The 23,409-nt window shown below is 51.0% G+C and overlaps 1 protein-coding gene across 2 annotated transcripts; it reads left to right on the top strand.

Moving 5' to 3' along the window:
* Nucleotides 1-11,856: 11,856 nt before the first annotated feature.
* PLA2G5 (phospholipase A2 group V) lies at nt 11,857-19,456 on the top strand. 2 transcript variants are annotated; one of them, XM_059137412.1, is made up of 5 exons: nt 11,857-12,007; nt 14,653-14,702; nt 15,812-15,956; nt 18,083-18,189; nt 18,903-19,456. In XM_059137412.1, the coding sequence occupies exons 2-5, from the start codon at nt 14,663-14,665 to the stop codon at nt 19,022-19,024; spliced, it is 414 nt and encodes a 137-aa protein (XP_058993395.1). In that variant the 5' UTR covers nt 11,857-12,007; nt 14,653-14,662; the 3' UTR covers nt 19,025-19,456. The 2 variants fall into 2 exon arrangements, with proteins under 2 accessions (XP_058993395.1, XP_058993396.1); XM_059137413.1 differs by having other exon boundaries at nt 11,892-11,971.
* Nucleotides 19,457-23,409: the final 3,953 nt, after the last annotated feature.

The following is a 23,409-nucleotide window of genomic DNA, read 5'->3' on the forward strand; positions in this document are numbered from 1 at the left end:
TTCCATTTAATTTGTAAGGCATTGATTATGAAGGAAAAAAAAACCCCAAAAAAACAAAAATCAAAGCTAACTAACACACACACACACACACACACACACACACACACGAAAGAAACAACAAAAACACAAAACAAATACAAAAGCCAATTTAGACAAAAACAAACAGGGAGAAAAAGAAAAATTCTCTTGGGGGTGAATATGGGGAAGTTTCACATTTCTAGTTTTTTTTTTTTAATGATTTTTTTCCCCTCCTCTCTGATCATGAAGAAAAATAAGATTTAATATCTGTATTGTGTCACGGATTATAGCAATCAAACTAGGAGTTGCCAGTCTGGACAAACAGAGTCCTTCTAAGCTCCTGGGAGCCTCTGGTTAGCTGTGTGACCTTGGCCACTTTTCTGAACCCCCTGTCTGAATAGCACGTTTCCCCATGGAGTTAATGTCTGTATTCAAAGGAGTAAATCATGTGTTGCACTTAACATAGCTCCTGGCGCACAGTAAGCGTCCGGTAAGCATTAACACCACTACTATTATTGCAGTGGCTGCTGTATTATTATTCCCCAGCCCCCACTGACCAGGGCAGGGAGACCCTCTCTAGGCTGCTGCTCTGGGCTTATCCATCTCTGCACTTCTGCAATGTTTTGGGTGGTGTGTTCATTCTCATGCTGTCTCTACCTTTAAACTCCAAGCAAGGAGTCTCCTGCTCCCATTCATCTCTATATCTGGCGGCTGGCACGGAGTGGGTACTCAGGACATTGGTTTTGAGTGAGTGTTGACACCACTGCATTTCTGGCCGCTGATCCCCACTCTCAGAGCTCACTTACGATATATTTACTTCCTCAATGGCTCCAACACCTTGCGTCCTCCCTCGCTCCTCCCCATGTGTGCTCCTGGCCATCCCATTCCTGGGCTCTGTGCTCACGCCCTGTCTCAGCCAAGACCGAGGACCCCGGATGCTCCAATAGGCAGGTTACTTAGCAGATTGTCAGAGCCTTGAGAGAGTGCTGAGCTCAGGGCCACCAAGGTGGGGGTGAATCCTCCAGGCTAGGGGGATTAGCAAAGGAAGAGGCTGTGACCAGGATCATTCTGAAGCCACCGCCCCTGGAATTCTCTGGGTCACTGCCCACAGACAGTAACACCTGAGTAATACCTCCAGGCCCAGGCTCTGGCTTTCTGTTGGATTTCCTGCATCTGTGAAGGCAGTTGGGGCCGGAGCAGAAGAAAGCCTGGCTCGTGCAGGCAGAAGTGTCTCTCACCACCTCCAGACCTGTCTTGATCACTTGCTCCCATTCGGGCCTTTAGGATTCTGGAGTCTATTGGGATTTGCAGCCTGTGCACCCCAATGTTGTGGCTGTGGGCAGGGAGCTAGCAGGACCTGGAGCCCAATGGGGCTGCTCGTGAGAGCAGGTCCCAGGAGCAGGAGCTGAGGCCAGGCCAGAAAGGTCAGTCATGGCATGAGGCTGCTTATAGGGGAGGGGCAGACCAGCTGGAATGGGAGAGATGGGAGAAGGTGGGGTCTGGAGAGCAATGAGGGCTCTCTGGGAGCACAGATCCCCAGGGAGTTTCGGCAAGACATAGGCCCTGCTGGAGGAGTCTCACTAGGGCCTTGGGGTCCCTTTCCCACAAGGTGGCAAGCCCTGGGAGCTGTGTGGTTCTCACGGAGGCCAGGCCGACCTGAAGGGAGCCGGACATCACCTAGAAGGTTGTCCCCGACACTGGGGGGCAAAGCCAGCGCAGTTAGGAAGAGGGGTTAGAGTTGGAATCTAGGATTACTTTAATCTGAGGCTTTGCCTGGATTTCTTCTGAACTCAAACCACAAGAAAATATTCGTCTTTGGGAAAAAGAATCATCAACAATTTCTGAACTTTTCTGAGCATCCCCTGTAGGCAGGCACTTGGGTACAGGTGAGTGGGAATGCAGAGCTGCGGGGTGCCATTCCAGCTCAATAGGGAAATGGCTCTGGGCTGTTCCTCTGGCCCCCTGCAACCCTCCTCTCTCCCCCTCTCTCTGGAAGACAGTTTAGCTTTGGGCTGAATTTATGCAGCCTTGGGGATCAGACCCATCAGGTTCGACTCAAAAGCTTTGCTGCCATTCTAACTGGTATAAGGTGATATCTCAATGTGGTTTTAATTTGAATCTCCCTGATGGCTAGTGATGATGAACATTATTTCATGTGTCTGATAGCCATTTGTATGTCTTCCTTGGAGAAGTGTCTGTTCATATCTTCTGCCCATTTTTTGATATGATTGTCTGTTTTGTGTGTGTTGAGTTTGAGGAGTTCTTTATAGATCCTGGATAAAGTGGAGGTGAACCATGAGAGACTATGGACTCTGAAAAACAATCTGAGGGTTTAGAAGGGGCAGGGGAAGGGGTGGGAGGTCGGGGTACCAGGTGGTGGGTATTATAGAGGGCACGGATTGCATGGAGCACTGGGTGTGGTACAAAAAAATGAATACTGTTATGCTGAAAATAAATTAAAAAAAATTAAAAACAAAACCAAAAACCTAATGATGTACCCTACCTCGGCTAATTGGATTAAAGTTAATTAATTAATTAAAAAAAAGCCTTTGCTGCTTACCAGCTGCATGATGGGGCGAGCCATTTCTGCTCCTTCCATCCTCGCTGTCCTCATCTACAAATGGCAGATGGTGGCAGTGGCCACCTCCTAGGATCCTTTTAAGGTAAAAGAGGAGAAGGCACATAAAGAGCTTAGCATGATATCTGTGCTCAGTGAGCCTTGGCTATTTCTATTAGTCACTCCACAAACATTCTTTTCTCAGACCCGGTCCGTGCCAGTGTGTTGGATCATGGAGATGAAGTAGGACTTCCTCATGGATGCATGGCCCAGTTTGTTCATTCATTGATGGATCCACTCAGGCAGCCAATAAATGTATATTAAACCCAACACTGGGCACTGAGGGGGTCAAAATAAAGGACACAGTCCCCGTGCCCAGGTGGCGCACAGTCTTGTGGGGGAGAGGCTATGATAGAACACGATTGTTCTGGGATGAGGGCGCTCAGGGGCCACAGAGGACAGAGAAGGGAACCCATCCAGTCCGGGGTGGGGTTGGGCTCACTAAAAGCCTTTTGTGGGGGGCGGGGGAGGGCAAAGGAAGACCCAGTTTCCTTATTGTTTCTCCAACTCACAGCCACGCTTCTACTCCAGGACCTTTGTCCATGCTCTTCTCTCTGTCTGCGGTGGTCCTCTCCAGGATGTCCCCCATGGCTCCCTCACCTCCTCCATTGCTTATGTCTAATGTCGCCTCCACAGTTGGACCTTTCCTGGCCACCCTATTTAAACTGGCAGAGCCCACTGTCAAGCTCCCGGTCCCAACACATGCCCACAGCCCTCTGGTCTCCCTTCCCAGCTTTGTTGTGGGTTACCACCTGCTAAGCTGTATCTTCTATGCGGTATATTTGGGGACAAGTTGGGGAGCCATAAGGGTTCTTCCCAGGAATGCACTGGGAAGCAGGTGGTAGATAGGTGGGGCTGGAGAGGGTGGTAGTGGGGCCAGATCATGAAGGGTCCCATTCCTGGGGGGTGGGGTGGGGGACAGGCACCTTTGACCTTGGCAGCAGGTGATATGTGCTGACCTAGAGGTTAAGAAGCTTGATCCAGGAATACAGGAGGAGACCAGGCTGGCAGGTATCAGGAAAGGCCTCTCAAAGAGGGCACAGTACCTGTTAGTCCCAGGGAAGAGGTCCATATGTTATTCTAGGTTTATGGCATTCTAAAGGCCTGGTCTCATTTCCCCCATCCTACCAGCAGATGCTGGATTCTCGAGGCTATAGTGCAGAGGCTAATTTCCTTTGTCTCCAGCAGGGCCCAGCTGCAGCCCTGCCCACAGGAGTTGCTCCAGAAATGATTGCTAGGTTGGACTGGGATAGGAGACAAGTGGAAGGGCCTGGGATTGTGTCAGGATCATGAGCCCAGAATCTCGGGCGCCACGTTGGATCTTGCCAGTCCGAGTCTGTTCTAGGGTTTCTCTAAAAAAAGAAGTGACGTTACAGTGTGGAAAAACAAGTAGGCGTTTACAAGGCAAAAACGACAACGAAGAGCATTCTGGGGGCGCAGGGAACAACAGAAACAAAGACAGAAAGAAGGTTGGCTCCAAGTATGTTTCTTGAGCATGAAGAGTTTGGTTTCTCAAAGATAAAACAAAGCGGGTCCTTGTTAGGGACTAGGTGTTTGATTTTGCGTTTTCAGCAAAGGCTTTGGTGGAATCAGAGTTCAGTTTGTTGTTGAAAAATAACCATTGCCAATGTAGGAACAGATTGAGCCCCAGATAAGACGAGCTGTGTGTAACTTTATTTTATTTTTATTTAAGGAATCTCTACACCCAACTTGGGGCTCGAACTTGTGACCCTGACATCAAAAGCTCTGAGGCAGCCGGGCACCCCTGTGTCTGTGTTTAGAGCAGGCTGCCAACTTAGAGAATGACTGAAATCCGGGGAGGTTTGCTGCTCCCTCAAGTCTTGGCTCCTTTCCTCCAATTATTCTTTATCCCACAGATAAAAATCAAATACCCTTATGTATTGGGTTCTGTGCTAGCTGCTGAAAATATGACGAACAAGACTGATGGGTTTCCTGGCCTCTAGTGGAAGGGGCAGGAGACAGAAGTCCTAAACAAGTCAGGAAAGAAATCCATGAGAGGTAAAGATGATGGTCAGGGCCGCAAAGGGGAAAAGCAGTGATCCAGGCTTAATTTGAAGGGAGAGGAAGAGCTACCTTGGGTTGGTGGTCAGGGAAGGCCTCCTGGAAGAGGTGGCGTTATGAGACCTAGAGCTCATACTGATGCTAAGTATTAGTATTCCAGGCAGGGAGAGGGGCAAGTGCCAAAGTCCTCAGTAGAAATCTTGGAGTGCTCAAGGTTAATGTGACGGCAGGCACTGTCAGTAGAAGGTCAGAGCCAGTGAGTGGGCACCCTGGAGCTCATCCAGTCCGTATCCTACTCAATTAATGTTTTTTTTGTTTGTTTGTTTTGTATATATATATATATATATTTGCAACAGCCCTGAACATGACTGTGGCATGAATCAATGTCAGGCGTGGGGAGCCCCATGAGGCAGGGAGCACAGACTATTTGACAGCTCTCCCCATGCAACTGAAGGGCTCCTGACTTTTCTGGGTGTGTGTTTTTTAATTTCACTAAATTGTCATTTTTTTACACTTTTACAGACTAGAACTGTTGCTTCATAATTGACTTAGCTAACTTCATGTGCTTTTGACTGGTCTCTCGTATTCCTAAAACTTAAAGTTCCTTTCCCAGAAGAGCATGTGGCGGCTGACCCCACCTCCTCAGTCCCCACCTTTTGAACTATATTTCTTGTTCTCAGAATGCGATAAAACAAAACAAAACAAAACAAAAAAACAGTGCCTCTGGGGACGGGAAACTCACCACCCTCAAGACTGTTCATTCTATCCCCAGGACATCTGGGCTTTTCAGAAAAAAACTTCCTGGGCTTGACCCCAAACCAGCAGCCTCACCTGGGGCTGGCTCTGAGATCTGGAACCATGTGGGACAACTGTGGTCCCTTTTTAGCCTCAATGGCCCTTCACGAATTTGGAGACAGAGGCTGGGTACCCTGAGCCCCCTTCCAAATACCAGTCAGCCCCTGTTCCCTCCATCTGACAGGTATCCCGTGACCCAGACACCCCCAGTTTTCTGGAAGCACTCTCAGAGCGGGGGTCAGGACCAGGCGCATCTCTCCCAATGAGGTCGGCTAGGATCCCTCACTCAGGGCATCACACTGCCCCCCGCACCCCACCCCCCACCCCATCATGGCAAGGATGGCACCGCCTCTGTAATCTGAGTGCTACCAGGCTTGGGGTCACAGATCTGATGGCTGAGCTGTATTGTCCTGCCCTGTCCTTGCAGGGATCCATTTTGGGGTTCTCGGGGTAGGATTTATTCATCTCTTGTTGAACTCATGTTCATCTTGCTCTTGATCGAGGCTGTTCTGGGACATCATCAAGAGAAAAGTCCAAACTCCTTAGCCTGACCCCCAAGGTTCTTTGGGACCTACCCAGCTGCTTCTCTTCAGCCAGCCCTTCCACCATTCCTCAATTCCTACTAAACGCGTAGAGAAAGTTCCTTTTTCTGAGAAATCGAGCGTGGGCCTGCCCCACTTTCCTATTAAAAATAGCAAATGTTTGCTGAGCCTTTCTGATGTGACAGCACAATTCTGAACACCTGCCACCATCAGCTCAGAACATTGGGATGTGGCGGGTGCGATGATTATCCCCATTACTGAGCTTAGCAAACCGAGGCACAGAGCAGTTAAAAACCTTGTTTAAGGTCACACAGCTAATGAGCGGTGGTTCCAGAACATGGGCTCTTTATCAGCAGGCAGCATGCCCCAGTCAGTTTCCTGGACGTCTTCCTGACTCTGCATCTGGTAACATTCTGTTAAGAACATGCTATTGCCCACGGTGTGAGTTATTACAACATGGCAACGGGCAGATGTTAAAAATCAGGGCTTGTCTCCCCACCGTCCCTGAGATCCAGTTATTAAATATTCACTCAAATATCACTGCCTAATGCCTTCAGTCTCAACCATTTATGGCTTCCCAAATGAGCCCTCGTGACGTATACCTGCAAGTCCTGCATAGGCTGATCCTTCTACCTGGGATGCCCTATCTTGCATCCCTGCCTGGTGAACTCTGATCGACTTTTTTTCCTTTTCCCCAATTTTTAAATTTTTGGCAAAATACACTCAACCTCAAAGTTACCATCTCAACCAGATTAAATGTACAGTCCAGTGGGTTGTTTCCACATTCAAGAGACAACGCAGGTGTACAGATATCTCTTTGAGACCCTGCTTTTCATTCCTTTGGGCACATACCTACAGGCGGGACTGCTGGGTTATATGGTGATGATACTTTTAATTTTTTAAGGACTCTCTGTACTGCTTTCCACAGCAACTGTACCATTTCTCATTCCCACCAACAGTGTACAAGGGTTCCAATGTCTCCAACCTGCTTTTAAAGATTCAGTTACAGGTGTCTTTTCTTCTAGAGAGCCCTCCGTGATCTCCTTGTCCTGGGATAGGTGTCCCTAATGTACATTTACGGAGGACCTACTGTGTGCTAGGCTCTGAGCTCAGCCCTTCAAGCATAAGTTTGCACAGGAGATGATCTCTGCTCTCAAGGCGCTCCCTGTCCTATTACTGAGGGACAGAGAGAGGGTAGGACTCAAACTGGAGTTCTATAACAGGCCACTAGAGGGCCCTCCAGGCAGGGAGCAACCGTATGGTTGGTGCAGGATAAGACAGTAAGGACCAGTTGGTGGGGGGTAAGACATTAAGAACCAAGGCAAAGCTAAACACATGTCCAGTGGATGGGTCAGCTCCTTCTCCGCTCTGGCCAGCTGTTGTCATGTAGGAATCTAGAGCCGGGATCACTAGGTTTTTTATTTATCTATTTTATTAAAATTTTTTTTTTAATTTTTAAAAAAATATTTTATTTATTTATTTGAGAGAGAGAGAGTGAGAGAGAGCATGAGAGAGGGGAAGGTCAGAGGGAGAAATTGACTCCCCATGGAGCTGGGAGCCCGATGCGGGATTCGATCCCAGGACTCCAGGATCATGGCCTGAGCCGAAGGCAGTTGCTTAACCAACTGAGCCACCCAGGCACCCTTAAAAAAATTTTTTTTTAAAGATTTTATTTATTTGTTTGGCAGCACAAGAGACAGTGAGAGCAGGAACACAAGCAGGGGGAGTGGGAGAGGGAGAAGCAGGCTCCCCACTGAGCACGGAGCTGGGTGTGGGGATTGATCCCAGTACCCTGGAATCATGACCTGAGCCGAAGGCAGACGCTCAACGACTGACAGATGCCCCTTGCCAGGTTCTTAAATGAGAAGCTGACAATCTGGACTTCTGTCTGAGATCTCTTAAGGCTCACGAGTGAGCGGCTAATTCCAATGTTTTGAAAGGCACCGTGGAGGACAAGCTCAGCGCTAGCTTCGGGCTGCAAGTTTATAACCCAGTTCCACTCATTAAGCAATTATCAGGAATTAGGAGCTCAGCTTTCACTTCTCCATGTGGAGTATGAGGAAATCACATGACACTTTTCTCAGGGGTCTTGTGAAAATCATGATGATTAGGTCTTTATTGGATGTCAACGCCCTTGTGGGGTGGCAACCACATGGGCCAGGTGACTGGCCAGGCTTTAGGCTTTGGGTGTTCTTAACACACCTGTCCCTCAGTCTGGGCTCCAAATGCCTCACAAGATTTTGTGGGATTTCAAGATCCCAAGTAGTGACCTCGCCTTGTGCTGGTGGCACTGTGGACAGTCACCAAGTATGGAGTTTCTCCCTCTTTCCTTCCTGATAAATCAGCTTCGAGACTCCCTCCAGAAGGAAGTGCTAGAGCCAGCAGTATGTGTGATGAGTTCTACAATATTCCAGAGACAGACAAGCTTCTTGTGGAAGGAGGAATCAAGGAGAGCTTCCTAGAGGAGGAGGCTCAATACGGCCCATCAGTTAGAGAGCTCTGGGCAATCCTGCTCTATGTGCCCGCCTCCAGGGTAGGGGCAGCTACAGACCCTCTGATGAGACCAAGGGCACTTTGGTAGCTCTGGTTTCGGGATGAGAGAGTGCCCGGCTGTCTCCGGCTGCCCTCTGTGGGGCTTCGGCCTTGGGACGAGCCTGCAGGAAAGTGCCACAGAACAAGCATGTTTATGAGATGTTTAATTTATCCCACAGATCCTTTTTGAGGGCCGAGCAGGTGTCAGATGCTCCTCTAGGTGCTGGGGTCAGAAATGAATCGGAGAAGGATCCTGCCCTCCAGAGGCTTCCACTCAGTGGAGGTGGAAGTGCTTAGGGTGTTTTCATCACTGAGGTGTGAATGACTAACTGGATCTGGCACCTGGAACAGGGGGTGCTGGGAGAGGCTGGATTGTGGGGGAGACAGTGAGTTTGGTCCTGGTGTTCCTGCGGGACCTGAGCTACACTCTCAGGCAGGTATTTGAACTGTAATGATTGTATATATTTAATCACCATATATGAAGTGTGGGCCGCTGCCCTGGGTATGAAGCTGGAGCCAGAGGAGGCGTGCATTTCCTTGGCAAACCTACCTTAGCACCTGCTCTGTGTGCCAAGTGCCAGGAGCACAGACGGAAAGCAGACACAGTGCCTACCCTCGGCGGGGCATGGCTCTTAGTTCAGCGTGATGTCATAATAATGATAATATTTATAATGGTTACGATTCACTGAGCACCCACGAGGTGCCAGGCACTGTGCTGAGTCTCTCTGTCCACTTCAGTGAATGATCACAGCTACAGAATAAAGCTGGGCCCGTGACTGGCCCGTTCTACAGGTGCTGGTAAAAGCAAGTCTTGAGGACACCAGGGGATGCTGGTGGTCGGAGGGGACATCCAGATTTGAATCCAGCCGACTGGAAGCTCAGACGCTTGGACCTGACCTTGTGCTTTCTCTTCCTTCCCCTACTCATTTCAGGGAGCGTCAAAGTTGATGCTGGACACTGTTTGGCCAGGCTAGCCCCTGGACATTTGCAGAGAGATAAGCCCTAAGTCCCTGACCATGGCTGAGCTCAGCTCGGGAGAGGTGGAGACAGACAGGAGCAGACTTCAAGGGCAGATCTTTGAAAACACCTGTAAGTGGGGGGCCCACAGAGGTGGGGGTTAGCCGCGGAGGGCGGATGGCGGAGCGTGGCTCCCAAAGCCAGAGAGAGAGAGAGAGAGAGAGAGGGTTGGGGATAGGGAGTGAAGCCCAATCTTGGGCAACACCAGGCTTTGTGTGTGTGTGTTGGAGCTGGCTCCGGGACACAGCGGAGGCTTCAGGTGGCCCCGCGTTCAGAAGGCAGTGTGCGATGAGTGAGTGGAGACTTCTCAGTCCAGAAACGTGACTTTTATTACTTTTTAATTTTTTTTCTTAATTAAATTTTATTTTTTCAGGGTTCCAAGATTCACTGTTTATGCACCACACCCAGTGCTCCATGCGGTACGTGCCCACCACCAGCCTCACCCAGCCCCTCACCTACCCCCTTTCACCTCCAAAACCCCCAGTTTATTTCTCAGAGTCCACAGTCTCTCCTGGTTCGTCTCCCCCTCCGATTTCCCCCAACTCACTTTTCCTCTCCTTCTCCCACTGTCCTCCGTGTTATTCCTTGTGCTCCACAAGTAAGTGAAACCATATGATAATTGACTTTCTCTGCTTGACTTATTTCACTCCGCATAATCTCCTCCAGTCCCGTCCATGTTGATGCAAACGTATCCATGGACCATATCTTCTTCCTTATCCATTCGTCCGTTGAAGGGCATCTTGGCTCCTTCCACAGCTTGTTGATTGTGGCCATTGCTGCTGTGAACATTGGGGTACAGCTGGCCCTACTTTTCACTACATCTGTATCTTTGGAGTAAATACCCAGAAACGTGGCTTTTAGAGGAAAAAAAAATGCTGGAGAGACAGGTCGGCAGACGCAAGGCTTCCTTTTCCTCACTCATTTTGTTTAGTTTCGGACGGCGAGGCCTGTGGGTGTCCGCAGGCGGAGAAAGGAACTGGTGGGGAAAGGGAAAAGTTGCTGAGGAACAGAGAGGCGTCTCCCCTACCTCTCCACTGGCGCCCCCGGACGCCTTCACTATCTGTTCCCTCAACCTCAGGTGGGGCGCGAGGGGGCCCGGCCTCTGTCTAGTTCACAGCAGAACCCCCGAGCGCCTTGCGTGTAGGAGATACTCAGTAGGTCCTTTCTGTATTGAACTGGGGTTCACAGGGTTCCATGGGGTGCCCGGCCGTTAGGTCTCGGGAAGAGAAGGGCTCGTGAGGGCTGGAAGAGGAGCTTCTTGCTGATGCTGCAGCGAGCTGAGTGGAGACAGGGAAGAAAAGATGCCAGGAGGCAGGAGAAGGAGGAGCTCACACCCACGACTCAGAGAAGTGTGTGCACCTGAGGGTCAGGGACGGGGCACAGAAGTGGAGGATCGAGAATAATAACAGTTAGCCGTGCTCCTCAAGAACGTTCTAGAAGGTTACTCATCATTTACTTATTCGCATTGTTTGACCACTGCTCTGTTGGAAAAGGCTTTCATTCACTTCATCCTCACAAGGACTCTCTGAGGCAGGACAGGTCCAGCCAGCCTGGAGGAGATGTCGCTTGTGGTGGGGAAGCCACAGGTTTGGAACCCAGGACTTGAAGCTCGTTGAGAGTCTGTGATGTCAACCCCTGAGCCACACGCTTCCCGCTCGGCCTTATTTCATACAGTTCGTTCCACACCATGAGCCTCTGGGGCAGCAGGGAGCCCTTATTCTCCGAAATCACAGGAACAGAGAAGTGTGGTGACTTGGCCCGAGTCACACAGCTCCCGCGTGGCTGAGTGGGGATGGTGACCTGCATGGCTCTCACCGCAAGCCTGGTGGGATCTCCTTCCCAGAGAGAAGGAGCGTAGGAATTCCATAAAGAGTCTGGTGCCCAAAGGGAGGTGCCGGCGACAGTTCCCAGCATCTCCAGAGTGGGGATCTCACAGGCTCCTGGGTCGCCCCACCCCAGGAGCAGACCAGAGTTGGGGGTTGGCAGGTCAGGAGTGACAGGAAGAGGGGGTGCTGCCTGGCTGCCATGGCTGTCCCTGAGTTGAACCCCAGGGAGACTGAATGAGGACTGCACAGGGACGCAGGGTCACCGGAGGAGGGCGGCTACCCTGGGAGGGTGATTCCAGCTCTCCTTTCCCTGCTGGAGAGTCCCGGACCACGGGTGGCCCCAGCTAGACCCTCCTAGGTGTCTCTCCTGAACATCGCCTGGGCACTGTGACGCGTTCCAAGGAATCACAGCTTCGGGACACAAGAGGCAAAAAGTCCTCTGGGGTCCTGAGGGGGCAGAAACAGGCCTTCCTGTTTGAGCCGTCAGGACTCCTGGATCCGGCCCAGGCCAGAGCGTGGGAGGAGGGCAGAGAGGCCTTTAAAACCCGAGGGCCCAACCCCTGTGTCTTCTGCAGGCCTGGGACAGACAGAAGGTCTCCCTGGTGAGGAATCTCATTCTGGGGGCTGCCTTGCTTGAGGTGAGGTGGTGGGCAGGGCCCAGGGAGGGAGAGGAGGCCCCTGACCCCCCAGTGCATCCCCCCAGATTGAGGGGGAGGTCTCTCACATGTCTGCTGTGCTGTGGGGCTCGGAGCTGTCCATCCTTTGTGGTTAGAGACCTGACCGTGGTGGGGGCGGGGCGGGGGGGACAGCTGCTCCATCCTCTCCTTCCAGGGACCCGGCCACTTCCGACCCCCACGTTTTTGGGCTTCTGTTAGGCTGTCTGTCTCCACTCCCTCCACCTCTCATGACCTCAGCCACCACTTGACTCCAAAATTATCTCGCGGCTGTGTTCATTTCCCTCTGTGGTCGCTTGATAAAAATAGCCAGCTCCACATCCTTCTCCTGGGGGCTGGCTCTGAGCTCCAGAGATGGGCCACTTTCCTGGCCACTGGGCCAGCTGTGTCCATGCCTCGGTCGCCTCCTCCGTGAGACCTCTCTGCATCAGATCCCTTCCCACGGGGCCTCACGCTGTTCTCGCCACCAGCGGCCCCATCCCAAGGTGTTCTAAAACCTGCCTGGGAGTTTGGTTCCTTTCCGGTGTCGTAAGGCCAAGAGATCAGCCATTTAGAAGACAGTCTGTTATTTACGGTTTCTGAAAGAAGGGGACCCACGGCGTGGTCAGGGACAAGCAGGGAAGCACCAGGGCCGATCAGCAGGCGGAAGAAATGAGAGCAAGCTCAGCCCAGAGCCTTTCTTGTGTTTTCCACGGGCAAGGCAGGGCAGGGCAGGGGAAATAGTTCGGGACTGGCCGGCTCCAAGGATTTCAGTGGATTCTGGGCTGCAGGGGTGGGGGTGGGGGCCCCTCGCTGCCTGCTTCCTGGTCCCGGCATGATTTAGGGCAGCGGAAATGCTGGCTGGAAGTGGAAGAGCTCGACAGAGGGGTTGGGGTGTGAGCTGCGGACTGGCTGGTTTGCTTGTATGAAAGCCAGGCTCCCAGGGGTCTTTTGTTCCCTCTAGAAATTAGCTACTCCCGGGAGGGACTGTGTCTTCCCAGGCCGGCAAAGCATCCACAGGACATCAAAGCATCATCAAATATGGAAAAGGGACCCCGTGAATAGTTCACAGGGGCTACTCAGAGGCAGTGAGGAGCGTAGAGTCACAGTCCTGGGCCGAAGCACTGGGTAACTAACGTCCCCCTGCCCGAGCCTCATTTCCCCCATCCGTGGGGTCAATGACTGTTATCCCTTCCTTCAGCAAGTTGAAGGGACAGACACTGTGCCAGAAGGTTTAGCGATAGTCACCTGGCAGGGTCCTCGGCAGGCTTGAAGCGACAGGGGACAGAACCCGGCACGCTGCGGATGCCCCGTGCGTGGTGGCTGTCTCTCTCCTCCTGTGGCTGCTCTGGGAAGCAGCCGAGGAAGACTAGTGTGGAAGGATAGGGTCTAGAGCCTTTTCCCTTGGCTGGTTAGAGCTCTCAGGCCAGAGGCCATGGATGGACAGAGCCCGGAGGAATGTTCTTGGAACGCAGAGGTGCTGCTGGACAAAGGGCGTCCGGGAGAGGCCAGCCCGGGTAGCCAGAAGCCCCGGGGAGCAGAAGCTTGTGTGTGCTTGCAGCCAGGCCTCGGGCGGTGCCGGGGGCTCGGGGCCAACACTGCACAAATGGCCTCTAGCCTCAGGGATCAGACACAGCTGGGCACCGAAGGGGAAATCCTGGCAAACCATCAGCCAAACGAGCAGCTGTGGATAAACAAGGGTTCTGGGGAAAGGAAGGAAAGGAAGGGAAACAGGCAGTTGCCGGTAAAGAACCTCTGAGAGGCCAAGTTTGAATCAGGCACTGGCCCAAGACACATGGAATTTCCTCCGCCTTCTGGGTGTGACTTTTCGGCACTCAAGTGGGTGATTCAGATGTTTGCCGAAGGCAGGTGCTGGGGAGGGAAGCTGGGGTCTCCAGGCTCCATGGCTCAAAGAGCAACTCACCCTCCATGACAGGAGGCTGTGTCCTGCCGTGAGAGGTGCATGGGCCAGGCTTTGAGCCCTTCCTCCGCTTCTTCCTAGCTGCATGGCTTCTGGCAAGTTCCATGAGCCCTTTGAGACTCCTTTTTCTCCACCAGCTCCATGTGAGCTCTCAGTGGGAACAAGGACACCTACCTTTTGGAGCCCTCATGCGTACCTCCGGTCGACTTATTCCTTAGGTAGGCACAGTGCCTGGGGCCCATGGAAATGTCTGAACTTGAACTCTTAGAAAATCAGGAGGAAAAAAAAAAAACGAATGTAAGAGTCACGAATAGGTAATACCACATTCAGCCTGGACTGGGTTCGTTTCCATGCCAACACAGTTGTAAAATAGCACTTGAGAGAATTTTTTTTTTGGAGGAAGGGGCCTGTGAGGGCAAAAGTGCTCAAGACCCACCAACCACAACAAGGCCCCAAAGGGTGGGCACATGGTCTGCGAAGTGCGCTATTGCATTGGGGCTTTTGTGGTGGGAAAGTCCTCTCCTACCTCTATGGGGAAAAGTACCCCATGAGGGCTCTGGGATCAACTTCTTATGGTTTCTGCCTCTTTCCTGACTGAGGTCACCAACATGCTGCCCAACAGGAGTGTGTAGGGCCTGGTGAGGACCCAGAGGTAGGGTCCGAATGTATCTCCTGAGAGACATGTCACGGGATGTGTTTTCTTTTCCAGAATCCCAGAGATGAACGGCTTTCTCCCACTGGCTTGGTTCCTCATTTGTAGTAAGTGCTGGCCCCATGACCTCTGAACTTGTGACCTTTCACCTCTAGGAACAATAGGGTAGTGGAAAGGAGCCTAGTCTTTAAGAATGGGGAGTCTTGAGTTCGAATCTCAGCTCTGAGCCTCTGTGTCCTCCTCTGTGACCCAGGGTGATATGCAGCCCCCAGATGGGGCTGTCACATGATTTCAGGTGGTGACGGGTGAAGACTGTGCTACGGGACAACAGGTGGCTTGCAAATGTGGGAGGCATATTTTTTCCTTTGGTGCAAAACAAAACAAAATAAAACCCAAATGAGAACAAGACCCATCTGTAATGTTCAGCCCTGGGTCATTCTCTGCAGAGGCTGGTCCCCCCTGCTAACACCTCCCAGCTGGGGAGAACTGGCATAGCACAGGGAAGCCCCATTACCATATGCACAGCACCCCAACAGGCTGGCCTAATCTTCAATGTCTTGCCAGATCCCTGGAGACTGCCGGAGAGCAGAGGGTGGAGATCTAGTGTAGGGAGGGAACCCTTGGCTCTCTGTGAAACCCTGAACCTTTCCCTCCAAACTAATGTTTCCCAATCTGGAAGGCAAGGGAGCTGGCTTCAGTGATCTGGAGGGATCCCACCTTGCTAAGGTCCTGGGCCTCATGTCCTAAATGGTATACATGGCATCATCAGGAGAGAAAGATACCCTATTCATTAGACCTCCCATTTCTTGGTCGTTCACTAGGTGTCTGCCTAGTGAAATTCACATACTTTCTCTGCCTAGAAAAGACACATGCTTTCTCTCATTTTAACCCTTAGGATAAGTCTAAAATGTAGGCATTCACTTTGGGCCCTCCCACCCCACCCCATTTCCAGAGGAGGAGTCAGAGGCTCTGAGAGATTCAGTGACACACTCAACCTCATGCTGTGAAATGAGTGGCAGAGGCAGGATTTGAACCCACGGTTCTCATTCTCCAAGTCCAGATATTTAGCTCTACTGCTTGCCTCCCCCTTCTTGCTCCTGTCACACTAATGGGGAGAAAGAGATGCCTGGGTCCCCACAAGCCCCAGGGTGGGGGCAGGGGGAGGTGCCTGCCCGATAAGAAGCGTGTTCCCCGGGGGCCGGGGGCTGTCTTCCAGGTGTTCCTGCTGTAGGCGGGGGCTTGCTGGAGCTCAAGTCCATGATTGAGGAGGTGACCAACAAGAACGCCTTGATGAGCTATGGCTTCTACGGCTGCTACTGTGGCTGGGGTGGTCAAGGGATCCCCAAGGATGGCACTGATTGGTGAGCTGATTACCATGATAATCCTTTATGCTCAGCTTCTGTGCCCACATGAGCTCGAGTAATTCCATGTCAGTTTTGGAAGATGAGTGTTCAAGGGCCATGTTATATGTGAGAAAATTGTGTATCTGGGGGGTTAACTGACTGGCCCAAGGCACATCTAGAAACGTCATGCTTCTCAGTGACCACGCGTGTCAGTTGGTCTGTTGTTATGGAACATATCACCCCAAAGTGTACTGGCTGCGAGTGACCATGACCATTTATTTTGCTATGAATCTGCCTTTGGGGCAGGGCTTGGTGGGATGGCTTGTCCCTGCTCCACCCGGCTTCTGCTTGGGCAGCTCGAACAAGGCTGCACTATCCAATTTCCAGATGGCTCGCTCCCACGTCTTCTGGCTGCTGACTGGGGGCTCAGTAGAGGCTGTGGGCTGGGGACCTCGATTCCTGTCACTTAGGCCTCTCCAAGGCTGTTGGGACTTCCCCACAGCAAGTGACCATGGGGTTCCAAGACTGAGTGTTCCAAGACTGCATGAAAAAGGGTTTAGCCTCAGAAATTCTATGGTGTCCATTGGTGGAGGCAGTCACAAAGACTTTGGAAGGAAAGGGACCTAGGTTCCATTTCTTGATTGGGAAGTGTTCAAATTCTAGAACATGTGAGACAGAGAGACGGTTCTTTGGAAAATTCTGAGACTCCTGGTGTGGATGATGGCATAGGTCCATTGAGCAAATGGATGGCAGATGGTGGGAGCCAAGTTTTCCACTGTTGGAGTTCACTTCTGGGGCGATGGATTGGAGATGAAGATGTCAGTATGAACTCCTGTTTAGCTTAATATAGGCACAGGTGGTTGCATACAGAAATAGGTACAGATGTGTGTACAAACACGGGTTAATAGAGACACATTTATTTTGCTCTGGCAGCTGAGAGGACTAAATGAAACAACATCCCAAGAGCAGTAAGCAACTCCTAGTGCCCAAACGTGGTCTCTAACACTATTTGCCATAAAGGGGAACCAAGGCTCCTTGGAGACCTGACTGGTTCTAGAACCAGGGCAGAAAATATACAGGATGAGTCTGGAGTCTCCTATAAGGCCAAAAGATAAGGAAGTTCTCCCTTGATAGAGATATGTGAGGGAGCACAGGAGCCAACGGGAAGGGCTCCCATTGGTCAAAGCTGGAGTAATTAGAGAAGCAAAATAAACCCATCGCCCCAGTCTTATCATGAGAAAAACATCAGGCAAACCCCATAGAGGGCATCCTACAAAATACCTCCCCATCATCCTCCAAACATCAAGGTTATCAAAGCCAAGGAGAGTGTGAGCAACTGTCACAGCCAAGAGGAGCCTAACGAGACATGACCACTAAATGTAATGAGGCGTTCTGGATGGGATCCTCACGTAAGAAAACATATTAGGTAAAAACTAAGGAAACCTAAATGAACTATGGACTTTTTATAATTAATGAATCAATAATGCTGTGTTATGATTTCACTGATTATTTTGTCAGTGACATCAACATTGGTTTGTTCACTGTAACAAGTGTATTGTATAAGATGTTAATGATGGGAAAAACTGGGTGTGGGGTAAAAGGGAACACTCTGTACGACCTTCTTTATTTTTCTGTAAATTAACACACACACGAGAAATGCAATTGGCCGCACCTCACATACTGGAAGTTTGGTTTTTTTGCTCACATGACAGTTCCATGTGAATCACGTGTGAATTCCAGGACCCAGGTTCCTTCCATCTTGTGGCTCTGCTATCCCCGGTGGCCTCAGGGTCCCCTGCAGGGTCATCGCCATCCTGCTGAGAGATGGACAGTGTGGGAGGGTTTCATGGGTGGGTCTGGAAGTGGTGGGCATCCCTTCTGCCCATGATGCCCTGGTGGGAACCAAGTCATGTGGCCACACCCAATTGCAAGGAAGGCTGGGAAACGTAGGCTCACGTAGGCTTTCCTGGAGGAAAGAGGGGGTCAGTGAACCCCTTGCCGATGGTAGGCAGCCTCAGTGGAAGAGCAGAGATGTATCTAGCCGTATCCCTAGATTCTTTCTTTGCCAGACCACACCCACCTAGTGGCCCCTGCTCAAGTGACGTGCCCCCTCTGCTCAGGATCTATGCCTCTTGCAATGACAGGTGCTGCTGGGCCCATGATTACTGTTATGGGTGGCTGGAGGAGAAAGGCTGCCAAATCAGGACACAGCCATATACATACAGATTTGCACATGGACGGGTCACCTGCGGTAAGACTGGGTCTTCCCATTCGAGCTACTGATAGAACCTGGGTCTCTGCTGGTTCTGAATTCAGCTTCCCCTAGATGTTAGCCAGCCTATACCTTGGAGGGCAGAGCTGGGGGGGGGGCAAGGGAGGCAGGATTATTGCAGCCACATCTGACCTCTGGGGAAGGGCTGAAACGTCGCAGACTGAGGATTCACCAGGTGTCAAATGCTTTGCTTACCTCCATTTACTTGCTCCCCAAAACACCTTTTGAGGCGTGTTTAGTCTTCCTATTTTACAAATGAGGAAACTGGAACTCAGAGCCTTGCCAGTGCCCACAGCTACAGCTGGGATTCAAGTTCATCTTGAATCCATCTGAGTTCAGAGCTAAGTCTGGGGGTGGTGTCTCCTCTATGAGAGCTGGAGTTCCTCCGGAGCAGGGGCTGACTCCACCATCAGACTGGGGACTCCCAAGGGCAGAAAAGGTGTCTCTACCACCAGACTGGGGACTCCCCGGAGGGCAGGGGGCCAAAACCTCTCCCTGGGGCAGGAGCTGTGCCTCTTCCATCAGATCCCACATTTCCCAGTTTGGAAGCTGTGCCTCCCTCATCAGGCTGAGAGCTTCCTGGGCCAGGAAGCAGACTGGGGAGTCCGCTCAGACTGGAAGTAAGCCCGAGGGGCATTGTTGATGGAGCCTACTTTCCCTTCCTCACTGTGCATTTAGTGTCCTGTCTGCAGGGTCTGGGTCCCTCTGCCAACAGCAGCTCTGCACCTGTGACCAGAAGCTCGCCTACTGTCTAAAGAGGAACCTGAGGAGCTACAACCCTTTCTACTTAAACTTTCCCAAAGACGACTGTTGATTGAGGCTTTTTTCCCCTTCTATACCACGGAGCTCACTCATGCTGCTGGGTTCTTTGCTGTTAGGCTCTTGAGAGAGGCTCCTGATCTCGGCCCTCCTTCTCTCTCCATGGCCCATGGGGCTTGGAGGAGCCCCACGGCCACTCTTCATGCTGCACAGAGTCCCAGGAGAGGATCTCTGCTGGTAGGACATGGTAAGGTCAGGGTCCCTGACCTCCGCTTGTGAGCTCGCCCCTAGCTCCGGGCTGGCTCTCTCCCCCTTACCCTGAAGACAGCACCACCCCCCAATCCAGGAAGATGCATTTACTTTCCAGTTTCTGTAATCTTGGATTCTCACCACCACCCTCTAGAGAATGTTTGCTCAAGGCAGAAGCCAAATTGACCCTATAAGTCTGCCATAGAGATATTAAATAAAATTTATTCTTAAGACAAAATCCCATAGGCACTTTCCTCTGCTCCGGGGAATAACCCGCACCTCTTCTCCCTCTGCCACTGGGGCTCTGGACCCCAACTTTACCGTAGACTCTCAGGAACAGAGAGTGTGGGTTCATAAATAGAAGCTTTTCGGGGACCAGGGGCACCGGGGTGGCTCAGTGGGTTAAGCCTCTGCCTTCAGTTTAGGTCATGGTCTCAGGGTCCTGGGATTGAGGTTCCGTGGAGAGCCTGCTTCCCCCTCTCTCTCTGCCTGCCTCTCTGCCTGCTTGTGACCTCTCCCTCTGTCAAAAAAATAAAAAAAATCTTAAAAAAAAAAAAAAAGAGAGAAATTTTTCAGAGACCAGATCCAAGTATCCTTCGGAGTTCATCTCCTGACACCTTGGGGGGGGTCTCTCCAGCCAAGCACTGGGTTTCATTCTACCTTGAGTTGGTGGGGAGAAGATGCTTGGGAATCATGCCAGCTTGGGCTTCTGGGCCAGCGAGGGTCATGGTCCAATCCCAGCACTGGCTTCTCCAGCTGTGTGGTCTCAGGCTTGTTACCAAACCTCTCTGACTTTCCGTTTCTTTAAAAAAGAAATGAGCTCCTTGATATGAGGAAGTGGAGATGCAACGTGGAGGGGTTTGGGGGGTAGGAAAAGAATAAGTGAAACAAGATGGGATCGGGAGGGAGACAAACCATAAGAGACTCTTAATCTTACAAAACAAACTGAGGGTTGCTGGGGGGAGGGGGCTCGAGAGAGGGGGGTGGGGTTATGGACATTGGAGAGGGTATGTGCTATGGTGAGTGCTGTGAAGTGTGTAAACCTGGAGATTCACAGACCTGTATCCCTGGGGCTAATAATACATTATATGTTTATCAAAAAATCAAAAAAATCAAAAAAGAAAGAAAGAAAGAAAGAAAGAAATGAGAACATTTCACGTAATGTAAGTGAGTAATCCAGAGGTCACCTGGGTGCTGACACAGGAACGCTGAGGTTCTGGCATGTCATAAAGAAGGACATTAAAAAAAAAATGGGGGGGGGCGCCTGGGTGGCTCAGTGAGTTAAAGCCTCTACCTTCGATACAGGTCATGATCCCAGGGTTCTGGGATCGAGCCCCGCATCGGGCTCTCTGCTCAGCAGGGAGCCTGCTTCCTCCTCTCTCTGCCTGCCTCTCTGCCTACTTGTGATCTCTATCTGTCAAATAAATAAATAAAATAGAGGCTTTAAACCACTGAGCCACCCAGGCGACCCTAAATAAATAAATCTTAAAAAAAAAAAAAAAGAATCTGTTTCTTTCTAAAAAAAAAAAAATATATATATATATATATATATATATATATATATATATATATATATTTCAGAGGAGGGGTTTATTTTTACCAAGCAAGGACTCTTAAAAAAAAAACCCACCTCATCTATTGATTCATCAAAGAAAGGATGTTCTAATGCCAAGATGGCAGGAAGAAAGCGCACATTCCAAAACAGAGGAGAGTCCCTTCCAAGAAAGGACCTTTGGTTTCCTTACGTCGACAAACCCCAAAATAACCGTATCATAAATGGGATCTATATTTAAAAATTCCAACGCTGAACGTTTCCAAAATAAAATTTAATTTTATGAAATGACTCCTAATGTCTTAGAAAAGTTTGCGTCTGTATTTGACAGAGTTTCACGGAAGGGCGTTCAAACGTCCCATTTGATCATCAAAAAATAATTTTTTAAAAATCAAAACCACGTCCTAAGTCCAAAGTTAAATAGGGCTGTTGGAGAGTCAGAATCTTTGCTCTGATGCCATCTCTCCCCAGTTGTGATATCCTGGTTGATGGATAAGAGATCCCAGGTGGCAGGCGGGGGTGGCCTTGGTGCTAGGTCCTGCAGGACGGGCAGACTGCAGGCTGTCCTCTCTGGGCATCCCAGCTCGGGGCACCAGTATTAAGACGGGTGCAGGCAGGTGTTTTTGAACAAGGGAGGCTGTGAGGTTGGGAAAGCAACACCACAGGCTGAGATGGGCTTGAACTGAAAGGACCCGTGGGGGAGCTTTTTTTAATCTACTAGAAAACTGAGGTGCAGAGAGATCAGGAGACTTTTCCAAAGTCACACAGCACATCAACAGCAGAAGGTAGAGTTGGACCTTAGATCTTGGTTCTAAGCCCTAGTCTCTGACCGCTAATTCCACTGTCTTCTACTCCGGTCCACAAAGAGAGAATACAGAACTTCGGGTGGTTCAGGGACTCGTCCGTATTAGGGGGTTCTCAGGATGATCCCTTGGATTCCACCTGAGGGCCAGGTTCCTCTCTGCTCTAACTGTCTTGGATAACAGAGGCCATCCCTGGGTGGTTAGGCCAGTTGGAGCTCTAGCTTAATCCTCTGGAGAGGGGGACCCCACTGGGGTCCTCCATGGTGACTGGTCCAGATCCTGTCTCGCTGCCATGAACCTCTCTGGGGAAATGATGAAATCCAGGAATCACCAAAACCTGGGAGGAAATGTTCTCTCTGACTCTCTTATTTGACTAGCTCTTGAGTGACAGGAAAACCATCAGGGAAGTCATGTCTCAAAACGGCAAGGCCCCCACAAGGGGTGGACTGTCCTAGATCTATCCTATGTCCCTTGGCTCTGTGGAAACTGCATTTCCCAGAAATTCTATCCCTGCAGAATCCCAGGCTGGTGTGGGTCTCCGGAGATGTTCTGGTGAGATAAGCACCTGTCGAGGCTGACACCTGTTGTCCTGTATCGGCTGTCTCACTGTGCCGGTGTCAGGAAGTACCAGGACCACAGCTGCTCTGGGTCCTGCCGGGGCACCTGCTTTAGCTCCTATCATTGGAGGTGTCGAGATGGTGAAGGGCATCCTGGACTAGCCTCACAGGTTCCACTCACCCCTGCCGTTTTGGTTCTCCCTGTCACTTGGGCCACAGTATTCCAACAGCACCAGCAGAACAAGAAACAGCCTCTCATAGAATTTATTTATTTATTTATTTATTTATTTATTTTTTACTGGCACCCACAATCATGGAAGTCCAATCCCCGTAAAAAGTTCCTGGTTTTTTAAAAAAGATTTGTCAGAGAGAGAGAGAATGAGAGAGAGAGCACAGGCAGGCACAGTGGTAGGAGAAGCAGGCTCCCTACTGAGCAAGGAGCCCGATGTGGGACTCAATCCCAGGATGCTGGGATCATGACCCGAGCTGAAGGCAGCCGCTTAACCAACTGAGCCACCCAGGTGTCCCCAAAGTTCCTGATTTTTTATATCGGAATCTCCTTGCTGTTCTGGGGCTCCGATCAAACCCTGGTTGATAGAGCCGTCTTCCTGGGGCGTAGCGGCGTGCCTGGCACACAGCTGGGGCGTCACAAGTGTATGCTGGCTGAGTAAGGGGCTGGATGATCAGATGAATGAATGAGACACAGTCAGGAGCCAGGGGACATAGCTCGGTGCCCCGATGTCTAGCAAGGGGGTGTGGTCTTCCTGCAACTGGTTTGCCTCTGGGATGAGGTTCCAGACTGCTCCATGTGTCCAGAACCTGACCAGACAGGACGCCAACTTCTGGTCACCGCTTCTGTTTCTGACACTTGCTCTCCGGACCTGTGCCAGCACGAGAGTGCTCCCCTCTGCTGCCATCAGAGAGAACCATCCTATCCCACTCAGGTGGCAAGAGCCTCCCTTGAAGTTCTGCCGCCTCTTGGAGGCCTCTTAGGATGGTGACCATACCCTTCCCTGCTGAACTCAGAAAGCTCACCACCGTGGCATAAGTCAAGCCCTGGTGCAGGTTTGTTGCTATCAGTCAAGGATCCTTAATCCATCTTTTCTTTCACATACTCCAAATTGTGCCACTCCCTCCCTCTAAGGCCCTCAGTGGCTCCCCATTGCTGTGTTCTTCAGGCTGATGTTCAAGGTCTTTCCGCGGCTGGCTGTGCTGCCCTTCCACTCGATCTCCCAACCATTCTCCACTTCCCCAGATCTCCGCGCCTCCCATTTTGCCC

Source organism: Mustela lutreola, chromosome 10, assembly GCF_030435805.1.
Source record: "Mustela lutreola isolate mMusLut2 chromosome 10, mMusLut2.pri, whole genome shotgun sequence".
Taxonomy (NCBI): domain Eukaryota; kingdom Metazoa; phylum Chordata; class Mammalia; order Carnivora; family Mustelidae; genus Mustela; species Mustela lutreola.

Excerpts from the sequence above, each read along its gene's own strand:
- PLA2G5 (XM_059137412.1), top strand. The coding sequence starts at position 14,663 with ATGAACGGCTTTCTCCCACTGGCTTGGTTCCTCATTTGTA. Across the intron at positions 14,703-15,811 it reads GGCTTGGTTCCTCATTTGTA|GTGTTCCTGCTGTAGGCGGG; the intron begins GTAAGTGCTGGC and ends GCTGTCTTCCAG. Across the intron at positions 15,957-18,082 it reads CCCAAGGATGGCACTGATTG|GTGCTGCTGGGCCCATGATT; the intron begins GTGAGCTGATTA and ends TTGCAATGACAG.